Raw genomic sequence first — 12,500 nt, 5'->3', positions numbered from 1 at the left:
ATGAGGAAAGTTATCACTGGTACATAGCCATTGTCATGTGGCTCAATAATTCATCCTACAAAAAATTGGCCATTTCCAAGTTCATGTCTGCCTCCTGTTCAAAGCGAGTTTAAGTGCGAAGTTTTTCTTATGAAAATTGCTTTTCATTGATATTTAATTAAAGTAGAACTTATTACCATCACAAAAACTTTGCACTTAGACGCACTTTGAAGAGGAGGCAGACATGAACTTGAAAATAGCCTGTAGGCCACTTTGGAAAATACCATTATTCTCTTTGTTTCAAAGTTTGTGTAAGCATTGTTGTTTCCAGTTTCTCTTGGGACTTACAATGGTTCCAAGAAAAAACAAAAGCAACGCTTTTGCAAAATTTGGGGGGACAAACAAAGAGTATTATGGTCTTTTCCAAAGTGGCCTATTTAAGGCCACGAGATTTGCTGCCTCCATAGAATAGAATGAATGAATACTTGTTATAATCTTTGTTACAACTGTCATTTCAGCAATTTTTGTTCCCAGTTACTTGAACTACAGTAGGTCAACTTCAGTTTGTGCTTAAATCCAGGCATTCTCCACAAGCAGAGATATTTACTCAAATTCCATGTCAAATATGTTTGTTTTATTATGTCAGCATTGCTTGAAAGTCAACAAAATTTGTGTCACACAAGTAATTGTGAAATATCAGTTTTAGTCAAGATAAACAACAATTATTATTGCCTCCTTGCTCATGTTTGTGTGCATCCACAGTTTAAACAGTAGCCTTTTGTTTCCACTGCCATTTCTGATTTTTAATTAAGCTGTGCAAACAGTAATTTGCCTGACAGGACATATCAAGCTGGTAAATAAATGCTGCAATGAATAACTGTGGGTGTGTTAACATTCTGGGACAACGTGAAAGTGAATGTCGTTATTCATCCAGATTCAATTCTAGTGAGGAATTATTTAAATCTTTTTTCTAACAAACTTCACTGATGAAGACTGATGGTTTCAGTGGAAACGTCTGTTAATACTTAAGACCAAAATTCCAGAAAAAGATTTAAATAATCCCTCATTCTGGAGCAAGCAATTATTCAAAACTGTTTTAGGAACTACACTGTAGAGCATTTTGCGATGTTCCTCACTGTGTTTGCAAATAGCACTTTTAAGGAGCAATTTATTGATTGTCACAACGTCTTGCAGGGATCACATTTGATCTTGATCTTGCACATTTCATCTTGCTGGGTCACATTTGCTGGCAAGACATTGTGGAGACCAAGAAAAAGCTCCTTAAACATGCTATTTGCAGACAATGTAAGGAAAATCACAAAATAATCCACGACAGAGACAACTTGAAGAACTACATTGTAGCCTTTTTTTTTTGCAATCCAGTCTAGAGTGTCTCTCAAGTTTGAATGACAAAGCCTAAAGGCTTGGAAAATGACTCAAGTCGCTCACAAAAAAAAAAAATTTAAGGTGGACACTAATGAAAACCAAAAGCACAAAAGTCAAACCAGTTACCTGCAGATATTTGCAGTACTTTTTTATTAATAACTGGTGTAAGCTTTTACAACAGTCTCTTAAAATCTATTCGAAAACTGACATCCAAGTGATTATTTGATTTCTATTTCCCTCATTACTAGTCGAGATGTCGCAATATTCACAGCGACACGAACAATATCATTGACAAGCTTATTCAATTTTTTTGGTCCCAATGAATGCAAGCCAATTATAATTACCGAGGAAACCTTTTCTTATGTTGAAAAATCAGAAAATTCGGCCCATGTCCAACGCTTTAAACACAGAAAAAAAAACAAAAACTAAAATATAGGGACATGCATGATAACAAAAAAGATTACAGCACTAGGTATGCTTGGTATTCAACTTAAAATCCTGGTTTCCATGCGAGCGAACGCCGTTTACCTCCTTAACCTCGGCTTTCATCGTCACGGATACAAAAGACTATTAACGATTTTAAGCGTCGATTGCCATTCAAGCACAGCGCAAGTTTATTAAACCCCTCCGGTTGGCATAACAAACCAATACACAACAGCCTAGTGCATATCAAAGATCAAGTTCCTTTGTAATTAAAACTTACATTTTAAATGTATCTTGATTTTCAATTAATAGTGTTAATAATAAAATATCTTATTGGATATCGATATCGAGACACAAATGACATTAACAAACGAGAAAAATACTTCCAAATTCGAATAAGAAACTTACCGAATTAGAGCACGTGCACTTTGCTTTTGTACGCAAGTTACTTCACACACACACAAATAATACCTCCAGTAGCTTCAGTAGCACTGCAAGAAGTAAAGCGCCTAATTTTAAGTTCCACGAGACCTCTAATAATTAACGTTTCCGTATATGACAATGACTTTTAGGACTCAGAGGTAGAAGGTTTCTTTTTCTTCTGTTTTAGCGGATTTCTACAATTCATCGAGCGGGCCCACGCATCCGCAATAATTTCATCGGAAGGGCAGGTTCTCGTGAAAGCCACAACGCTCGGGCTTGCAGGATCACCATCTTTACCTGAAGCTGCATCCATGTAGCGGTGAATGGCTTGAAATTCTTCAGGAATTTCAAAATCTTTGAACACCTTTGACACGGTTTTAATGTGTAAAAGCTTGGGTAACAAGATGCAATCGGGTAAAAGCAAAGAATCACCGCCGAGATATTTCCCTGGCATGCTATCTGAAAGAAGGAACGTATCCAAATTCCTTAGTTCTTCAATTAAGTTCGCCTTTAACCTCTCATCGGTAGATGGGTCAGTGTTTTTTAAAAACAGGCAGAATTTATGATAAACCGCACTCCCAGCGCCTTTCCACACACACTTATTCACTTCATCGTTTTTGCTTGCAAGGGGGGGTTGAAGCTTTTCAAGGAATTCTTCGATTTTAGCAGGGTCTTCCAACAGCATGTCGCCGAACTGTAAGGCTGGTAACTTTTTCATACTACTGGTCTTAATCGCATCCACGAGACTGATGTTGACTGAGACATCTTTTAATACAAGCATCATCATAAATCTCTGAGCAAATACATCAGCGCCAAAATCACTGTCGTGGATCGTCGAGGCCTGTAAAAACGAACAAACAAAATGATCAGTGAATGTCTTCTTCCTCACAAAAACAATGGGAAATTTTCGACTCCAACTTGCCTAAATTACCTTAACATATAGAGTTAGACCCGAATCTTCGGCCATGTCGGAAAACAAGGCAGTGAAGCGCCAGAGAACGGAGGCCAATCAACGAAACAGTCCGTAAACTGAACAAGTTAAATTCAGGGCGCACCCATTCTGGTACCCAGTTCTCCAAGTACTTCATTCTCAGATATGAGGGAGGGGTAGGTGAGGTTTTTTCATTACATCTCTCTACCAAATCTGGTCACTTTTTTTTCTTTGCTCAATTCTACACACACAAAATCTTTATTTGTACACAATGGAAACTTGTGGGGTTGTGTACAGCCAAAATGTGAAACAAACTTTTAAAATTCTCGGCATTTAAACTAGCTTAACTAAATAAATTCAATTGACTAATATTGTGGTATGAATTAAGAATATTGAAATTTCTTCATTCCAAAAATCAAAATGTGTCGCACTTTTCCAAGTTTTTGATAAGGGACCTAATATATCCACATAGTCAAGAACATATCCATTCGATTGTCCGAAAGCATTCCATAGGGTGGCACCTCGATAAGATAACTCGGAAATGGCTTACGCAACTTTTTACATCTCCTTGTCCGACCCCAGTTCAAAGAGAAGACGAACGATTGCTGCATCGTCCGAATTCAGTTCATCCTCAGTTTCCGATAGGAAACCGTGAGCATCCTCTTCAAGTTAATTATTTTCGGCGTTCAACGACTTTTTATAATTTGCCAAACTCATCAACCAGAAGGAAAGATAATGTATCGAGTACTTGACACATAACACTTTGTGGAATGCATAGTGTTCGGTAAATGTAGCGTTTCATTGGTCCATAAAGTAATAAAAACTCAACAAGCGGATTGGGGTCATTGGATGTAACTCTTTAGAAGATTCAACCATTGTTCGCGAGGTGTGCTGTGAAAGGAGTGTCAGTCCTGCAAAACAACTCCGAGTGCAAACTCGAACCAAGACAACGTACACTGTATTCATGTTATCGGGTCTACTGAAAAACGAGCACTAAACGTGTTATTTTATATACCTTTTTCCAAAATGGTACATTGGTAAATATAGAGGTGACATCGTAGGATACTAGAGTATCACCTCTGTTGATCTCGAGGCTCAAGTTGTACTTCGTTGACAAACTCAAACGTGTCTATTACCGTGTACTGATTGCATGAGAGTGGTTTCAATTTCTCATCCAGCCACTTAGCCAACGCATAGTTGTAAGTATGTGTAGCGGAGAGAATTGGGCGCATAGCAAGTTTTTCCTTATGCGTCTTAGGTAGGCCATATTAGGTGCGCGAGTCTAGAACCTTTGGGGCGGATGGAGTCGGCAATGGGCTTGGGTAGTACTTTAGATATGGCAGCACTAAATTTGCTTTTCGCGTTGTAAAAGCGGATGATAATATTTCACTGGCCTTCCTCTTGTTCCAAAATGACCGTCATTTAGATATTCTTTTGTTTTTATTCAAATCAGGCCTTCGAACATGAATGCACCTGATAGATAAAAATTGAAAGTTCGAGACCTGAGATGAATACATTACAATTGTCAAACCTTATCAAGAAACAGAAGACTTCGTGAATGCCCTGGAGCACACTTGCGTTTCACACCAACAGGAAAACATTTACATGCTTTGTTACTGCCACTTATGTATTAGTTCTGCCAAAGGTAAATTTATTTTTCTCGAATTTTTTGTCAACCAGAAGATCAAACAACATCTGAAACCGCGCGAAGTCATAGATCAAGCCGTCTATTGTCAACCAACAATCCCTTGTTTATCAATTTAAATGTGACCTTTGTGATGCAGGTTGTGTTGGTTACACGCGGCGGCATTTGCATCAACGCGTAGACGATCACAAGAATGCGTCTTCCTCAATTGGAAAACATTTCCGAGTGAAACATTCTTATGTGCGCAATGATCTTACCAAAAATTCTACCATCTTAAAAAAAGTGCAAAAACAAATCTGACTGTCTCATTTTCGAAATGTTTTTTTGTTAGTGAACAGAGACCAAGTCTCAATGTACAGTCAGACTCAATTCGTGCGAAAGTTTTTTAATCATTTCTAATTATGTTATTCTTGCATGTTTTTTAACACCCCTTTTTTACATTTTCATACTTTACATACTTTTACTTCTTTGTTTTATACTTATACTTGTGAAAAAAATTTTATCTTCACTTTAAGCTTGATAATGACCGAAGTTCGGTCGAAAGGTCGCGTGTTTTTACGGTTAGTTTTTACTTCAAATTACTTTACAGCATATAGAGCGTTTCACGTCACTGCGGCCATATTGGTCTTCCAAAACAAAGGAGTGGAGTAGTGGCCATGATGGTGTACCAAACTAATCCTCCGGGAATTGAACTCTATTTTTATGCAAATAGTTCCTTTTGTTTCAGTAATGAAATATGGCTGCTGGTCACGTGAGTGAAAACGCTTCATAATGTCGTTGCTGTTGTTATTTCATTCAAATTGAAATTGTATCTGTTGTTTCTAAAGTCATGAATGGGACGAATTGAGTAGTTCCAGCTTGCGACCTTAGAAACTTCTACGAGGGTCAGTCCCAGTCCCAGTGGCAAGTTTTCCTAGAAAGTCCCAGCCCCTGCTACTAATTCCCAACGGGAGTTATTATAGCTAGGGAAAGTACACTTTTAGACGGCATCGATATGTGTTATGAAGCAGTTAATGACAAGTCTCAAAACGAAACATGAGATTTTTGGAGAAGACAGAGCGAGGTATACGGTGTATCTACATGGGATTGCTTACTCAAATTTCCCTCCGAAGAAGTCCTGGTATCAACCTCCCGTTTCACAATCATCATCATAGATTCAACAGCATAAGTATCCTCGGAGTCTCCGCCCTTTTGACGGCAACACTAGATACAGTGTATAAGGCAGAAAATTGGTGCGATCACAAACCAGAGAAAGTATGGGACTTTAATGTTTGTACTGAAAACTTGAAGCAAGGAAGCCGGGCATCATAGTCATAGATAAGAGGAAGAAGAAAGCGAATCTGATCGATATCCATAAAGCTGTCACGGCCTGCAAATCATTAACCTGGCTCCAGACTACATGGGAGCACTGTTCTCTGACCGTTAAAGAGTAGCCAACTATTCTTTGAGGGACACCATGGGCAAACTGACTATTCCAAAACCCCGCACAAACTATCTAAAAAGTAGTTTCAGCTACAGCGGTGCGGTGCTGCTATCTATCTATCTATCTATCTATCTATCTATCTATCTAACATATTGTGTTCCTCAGGGGTCGATTTTAGGTCCACTGCATGGAGTGGCGAGGCTATTTGCTGACGACACAAATTTAACGTTTTCAGGCTATAGTTTGCCTTCTCTGCAAAGTAAAATGACCAAGGATCTCAGGGGAATAGTATCTTGGCTTTCCGTAAGGGTTAAACCTGCATTAAAACTAGATAATCTTAGTGGCATTTACGGGTTAGAGTAGGCCCAGTAGAATGAGCCTTTCTATAAGCCCAGTGATTGGGAGACCTGCGAGTACTTCATTTCCCAACCAAGTTATCTATTTTTAATTTCAGCTTCGAATTTCTCTTGAGGACGTGAGGATAAGGTAAGTGCTCGACCCAGTTCAAAGTCCACATGTGAATCTCCTGTTCCTACATGTCACTTTTAAGATATATCCACTAGTAAAACTGCTTTTTCCTCGGTCCAGTCCATCCGAATGGAAATTACGGTTAAATGTCAAATGGAACAGTCATTTTCAGGAAAGTCCTTTTGGAAAATGTAGAGCACCATCAGAGGTACTGATTTCCCGCTCTTGCGTTCCAGGCTTATTTCGCGCCAAATCGAGTCACGAGGGAAGGGAAGGCTGGGAACCAAGCTTTGATTCACTTGGAAAATCGCTCAACACTATGCAATGATCACTCCAACCGGAATTTCCAACAAATGGTAAGCACCCTTCGATTCTGGGTTTACATCAAACCTCAACGTCGTTTTTGTGATTGACTTAACTTCAATGTTTTGGATTCTTACACGTATTTTCTACTTAACTCCGCCTCGTGAGTCCACAACATTTTGACCACTGTGATGACGAATGTCGTTGTCGATAAGAGTACAGACAACGCTGAACCACTTTCGGTTTGTTTTCAGTTTACTACAATATTCAATGCCAAAGCAAGTTTTTATTTCAGAACGAGACCAAAATCATGACACAAAAAAAGAGCAAGCGGTGTCTATAACTTCCTCGCAATATGATTGGTTTATTTCCCATAATGGGCTTTCCTGATTGGCTATTACATTGCGTGACAAATTGATGCGAGCATAACGCGTATAGCGTTGTCTAGACTCTTATCGACAACGGCAAATTAGCCAATCAGATTGCGAGATTACAAGCAAATGTGGTAAAAAGCTAGTGAGGACCGTGAATCAAGGAAAAGGCTAAACCGGTCAGTGTAAAACATCGACTGCTGACCCGGACTGCGCACCGGGTATAAAACGCGGATTGAAGGATGCGGACTGTAGGCACAAAACGCGGACACTGTGAAAAAGGCACAGAGCAACGAAATGGCGTCAGGCTGACGAAATGAATTGAATTCCGACATGGGAATGGTGGAAATTATGTGACGCGCCATATAAATGTCACGTGATAGATGTTAGCTGACGGTTCTTTGATCCTTCGCGGATCACCAGCTTTATGTTTAGAAATCGAGAAATTTGAAGGACTTCAGTTGGAGATGCCATTGTGATATTTAGACTGGGGTCTGCTTACTTATTTGCAAAATAACTGTTTTGTTGCAATTGATACACCTCAGTGTTGCACGGGTCCGTCTGTAAACAGCACTCGACCAAGGGAACACTGAAGGGAACTACTGTTGAAGTCCATGTCCTGATTTACGCGTACACACTACCGACTTCATATTTAGCCTCTTACGCAGCTTTGGGATTAAAGATTCAGCGATTGTGTGACAAGCCAAAACACTCTTCGTGTGTGTTGAATCCATCCGGCCATCCTGGCTCGAACTACGACAACAACAGTCGGACGACTTTAATATAAAATGTGGAAAATATACGTAGAGTTGAAGTATATGCCTAAAATGTTTCCGTTGCCACAACAATTTTTCCTCTCCCTCTAGTGTTAAACTCGAGTAAAGTACAATTTTGAGATGAAACCTCTATTCTTACTTTCCCTAGCCCGGTCAATGTTGTAACTTGAGCATTTCTGTGTGCGTGACAATATTTTGACACGGAATAAGAGGACTTTCAAACCGCTTTTTAAAATCTGTATCTGGGCCAGTACAATCTTAGTTTTCTTCCATACTCCGTTTTATGATACTCAGTCCTTGTTTCATACCTAGTTTCATGTCCTCAGTCCACGTTTTAAACCTGGTCCGCGTTTTATTCCCGGTCCTCAGTCCGGGTTTAAGCGTACATAACGGTTATTTGGGCCGTTGGTAAAATCAGAATCGGATCGGGCCGGACCGGACCGAATCGGATCGGATCGGATCGGACCGTATCGACAAACCGACCGTATCGACAAAACTCGGACCGGATCAATTAAAAAATTCCCGCCAAAAGTAGACAAAATTTCTGAGGCACCAGTGAAGGTCCCTTCCCACTTTGGCAGGTGTGGAAGTGAGAATCCGGTTAACGTATGACTGTAACAGATACCGTAGTTTTATAATTTTCCCAGTATTGTTAAGAAAAAGTATTAAATATTTTAAAATATCATCGTAGCATCTGTTTTCTGGTTTTGATTGGAATCAATAATAATAATAACAACAACAACAACAACAACAATAATAATAATAATAATAATAATAATAATAATAATAATAATAATAAGAAGAAAGACACTCTCTATCAAGTAGGATAGACTTCTACCTCATTTTAGCCCTAGGCCCGAGGAATGGGCTCGGCTATTGTGTTGTAAATCGGCATAAAGTTAAAGGAGATATAATAATAATAATAATAATAATAATATTCATTCATTAAAATACATAACAAATGTTACAATGAATTAAATATGATATGTAAAATACATTAATACTATCTAAGAACTATATAACTAAATTGTATTTAAAATTGTATCTTTTGAAAAAGCTATCCTAAATCGTTCTGTATTCAATTTAGGTCTGGCAGAAGATGGCGCACGTGATTCATAAGAAGTAACTTTAGCCTTTGGTGCTAAATGATACAATGGGTGGCAGGAATCACCCTTAGTCTTTAAAAATAATCTTCGATCACATTGTTCTAGAGGATTAAAAATATTTACATGATCTATCGTATATCGTTAAAAACAGTTTTAAATGTAAACAAACATCCACAATCGCCGCTTAACCCTATCATTTGGGTGACGGAATGTGACTGTGGACTTCAGACTACGGAATTGAAACTGTATATTTACCAAGATATTATTACATAAAAAACACCCCACTGCAACACTGTGAACTTAAATGTAGTCGGCTAAAAATCCTTCGAACATAGTGTAGGCTACCCGTAGCCTCTTGCTGTTTTGAAATTGACGTCTAATGCACTGCAGGTTTCGATATTCATCTAATGATCTTGCAGCGAGAGTCGTACTTTTGAGGCAGCATATTTCCTCGATCTGAGGCCCAAAGTGTTTGGATCATGAACTGTTGGGAATTCCGGTGTTTGGCACCGAGGAGTACCGTACTCACACAACTGATTGGACCAGTTTTCTTGGTTAAGATGCAGAGTAGATAGATATTCTTTGTTTCAAAGCGAGTCAGAAATCATGGTACAAGAAGCGGGTACGAGAAGCGGGAGCTTTGAGAAGTAGTGAAAATTATTGGTCTATAGCCAGGTATTCTCACTGGCATAGGTCGTGTCAAGCGATAGTGTTGTGTGTAACCGTAGTCGAGTTCAATTTATTACTGACTTCCGTATTAGATACAAATACATGTAACGCTCGCCGCTTCTCATGTGTACTGCTTGATACCAATATAAAATGCGCCCAAAAAAACGACCGTTGGCAAAACCCGGATCGGATCGGATCGGATCGGATCGGATCGGAAGGCTGATTGAGCTTGTTTCAAGGCGTGTCGCCGATAGGAAACAGATCATCTCAGACATACATTTCCATTTATAATTGTCTTAGTCGGAAGCGTCGTAATGGTCGCCGGAAAGTAGAACTAGATTCAACTTTCCCGATCATCCAGACCGTGTGCCGCATATCGCCGCAGACGCCGGGGACAGATGTTTCCATCGGTCTGCGACGTGGTGCAGACCTATCGGCGATATCGAGTCGCAGACCGATCGCAGACTGTTGCAGATCATATGGAAACCAGGCGTTAAGGGAATCTTTGTTTTCATTTCGTTTCGTCAACACATGAGTTTGTTCACTGAAGGCATCATGCTATGTAGAAATTGAATTCAAAAGGTAAAAGAACTTGTGAAACGTAGTTAATTGTCCAGTTTTAATTAAGCCTTTTCGCTTTGGGGCTAGCCTTCCCCGATTCTTTCTAAGGAAAGGAGCGGCTGTATGCAGGCTAGACTGCACTCAGCTTCCCTCAGGGTGTGTCGTTTCTGAATTTAAACCAGTCCCAACCCAAGTTACTACAAATAAAAAAGTTCAAAATCATATGACAGAAAAATGCTTCAACGACGTATTTAATATACTAACGACAAAGACAAAAATAGATTTTATTCTTATGAATTATTCAATTTAAAACTAACAGTTGAACTTTTTTGTTTAAAAGGAATCCGTTCTGACCACTCGTTGAATTTGATCCTGGTAGTCCCTGGTTCAACTTCCCAGCTGCACTTGTAAATAGCCAACTGGTTTGCCTCCGGCCAGTTGGGATTCTTAACAGTTGTTGTTGTTGTGTTTCATTGGCCCTGGAAAGCCCCTATAGGGAGCGGTCAATAGCCCTTATTCACGATAGCGGCCATGTTGGTTTTCAAATTGTCATGCAAATTAGCCATGTGTTATGCTGGGGGGCAAACATTGGAATAAAGGCAAATTGTGGAAAATCGGCACGTCGAAATATTGAATTAACATTGCTAAAAGTACATTTTAGAATTTAGAATTAAGTACCTTTTATAATAATTTTATATCTTTTGATTGCCTCTGCCAGGTGATCTGGTGACGTAATTTGGAGGACTGGGAAGAAAAATTTAAACGCCGTATCCCACAACCGCGCGCGGCCTTGGGTTTTGTTTTCAAATTTCCTGCAGTATTTCCATTGCCAAAACTGAACAGATCATTCCGTTTCTCCCACATTTCCTGTTACTGAATGAACATTCAAGTGGAAACCGCCTAGGTAGAACCTCGCCTCTGCCATGTTGAATTCGGAAATAACATTCAAGGCCACGCGCGGTTGTGGGATACGGCGTTAAAATTTTTCTCCCCAGTCCTCCGAATTACGTCACCAGATCACCTGGTGACATTTTTACTTTCTACTTCGTTATCTGCTAATTTTTCAGTAAAAAAAATCGAAGTAACTTGTGTAAGCATTCTATTTTAGTACTTAGGTGATAAATATTCAACGAACATGAAACAAATCATCTGTGTGGCTAAGATGTTCGTTGTAACCTCTCGAACTTGTGTTGTTTGCCCCCTCAGAAGTGTGTAGCTAATTTGCATGATAATAGCAAATCCAACATGGCGGCTATCGTGAATAAGGTCTATTAAGTATGTATTGTATTGTATTGTATTGTATATATTGTATTCAATATCAGTTCCCTGCTTCATCAAACCACTTCGGAAACGTAAACGAAATGCTCAATTACATCGGGCTCGACGGAGACTAATTTTGTCGCTCGCTCTCTAAATTCAAAGAAAAGTTGAAATAATAGGCCTTTTTCGATATATTAAAATTCAGCTTGAAAGAGAGGTTTAGAAAACAAAGACAAAGGAAAGTCAATGATATGCTAATATTTTTCACATTCGTCGCAACTTTTTTTTTATTGTTTTGTCCTCTCCGCCTCAGTATCAAGCTGAATATTGATATTTTGAAAATGGCCTATTAGGAAAATATTTTTTCCCGACGATATTGCCATTTTGACTAGCTCTTCCCATTTTGAATTGTTTCATCGTTAAAAACGTTTCTTGCACTCGTTCATGTCTCGGGTACCGGTTACATTCTTCATTGTAGTTCAAGCTTTGATCTAGGGTTAACCCTAACCCTAAACGGTGACAGAAACGGCAAAGTTCATCAAAACTGCCTTCTTGCGGCTTCTGCTTTTCACCACAAAGTTTGAATCAGACACAACTGAATGTCTCTGTCATCTACCCTTCTATCATGGGTATAGTAAAATTCCTGGACCAATGTTCCTTGATGAGTTCATCGGAGGGGCGTGTCTCTAAAAACACTCCCTGTTTCTCACCAGCGTGGATATAGTTCCAGACTGCTTTAAGACGCTCGGGAATTTGAAATCCCTTAAATTCTTTTG

General features: G+C 39.2%; 2 protein-coding genes across 2 annotated transcripts in view; both read right to left on the bottom strand.

The window, feature by feature from the left end:
- Nucleotides 1-1,478: 1,478 nt before the first annotated feature.
- LOC138054491 (chloride intracellular channel protein 1-like) lies at nt 1,479-3,274 on the bottom strand. The gene is made up of 2 exons (XM_068900943.1): nt 3,143-3,274; nt 1,479-3,052 (listed from the first exon to the last, which is right to left on the bottom strand). Exons 1-2 carry the CDS (start codon nt 3,176-3,178, stop codon nt 2,357-2,359), a joined length of 732 nt encoding a protein of 243 aa, XP_068757044.1. The 5' UTR covers nt 3,179-3,274; the 3' UTR covers nt 1,479-2,356.
- A 7,419-nt stretch (nt 3,275-10,693) lies between these two features.
- The window catches only part of LOC138050846 (chloride intracellular channel protein 2-like), a 4,005-nt gene continuing 2,198 nt past the window's right edge, over nt 10,694-12,500 (bottom strand). Inside the window, exon 2 of the mRNA XM_068897117.1 lies at nt 10,694-12,500. This exon is cut by the window's right edge and continues 490 nt beyond it. Within this exon, the coding sequence (XP_068753218.1) occupies nt 12,337-12,500 (164 nt within the window). The 3' untranslated portion in view covers nt 10,694-12,336.

The sequence above is a fragment of the Montipora capricornis genome, chromosome 6 (assembly GCF_036669925.1).
Source record: "Montipora capricornis isolate CH-2021 chromosome 6, ASM3666992v2, whole genome shotgun sequence".
Lineage (NCBI taxonomy): Eukaryota > Metazoa > Cnidaria > Anthozoa > Scleractinia > Acroporidae > Montipora > Montipora capricornis.
This window is presented reverse-complemented; position numbering and strand designations above follow the sequence as displayed.

Coding starts and splice junctions, on each gene's coding strand:
- LOC138054491 (XM_068900943.1), bottom strand. CDS start 3,178: ATGGCCGAAGATTCGGGTCTAACTCTATATGTTAAG. Junction 3,053..3,142: donor GTCTAACTCTATATGTTAAG/GTAATTTAGGCA, acceptor TCGTTTTTACAG/GCCTCGACGATCCACGACAG.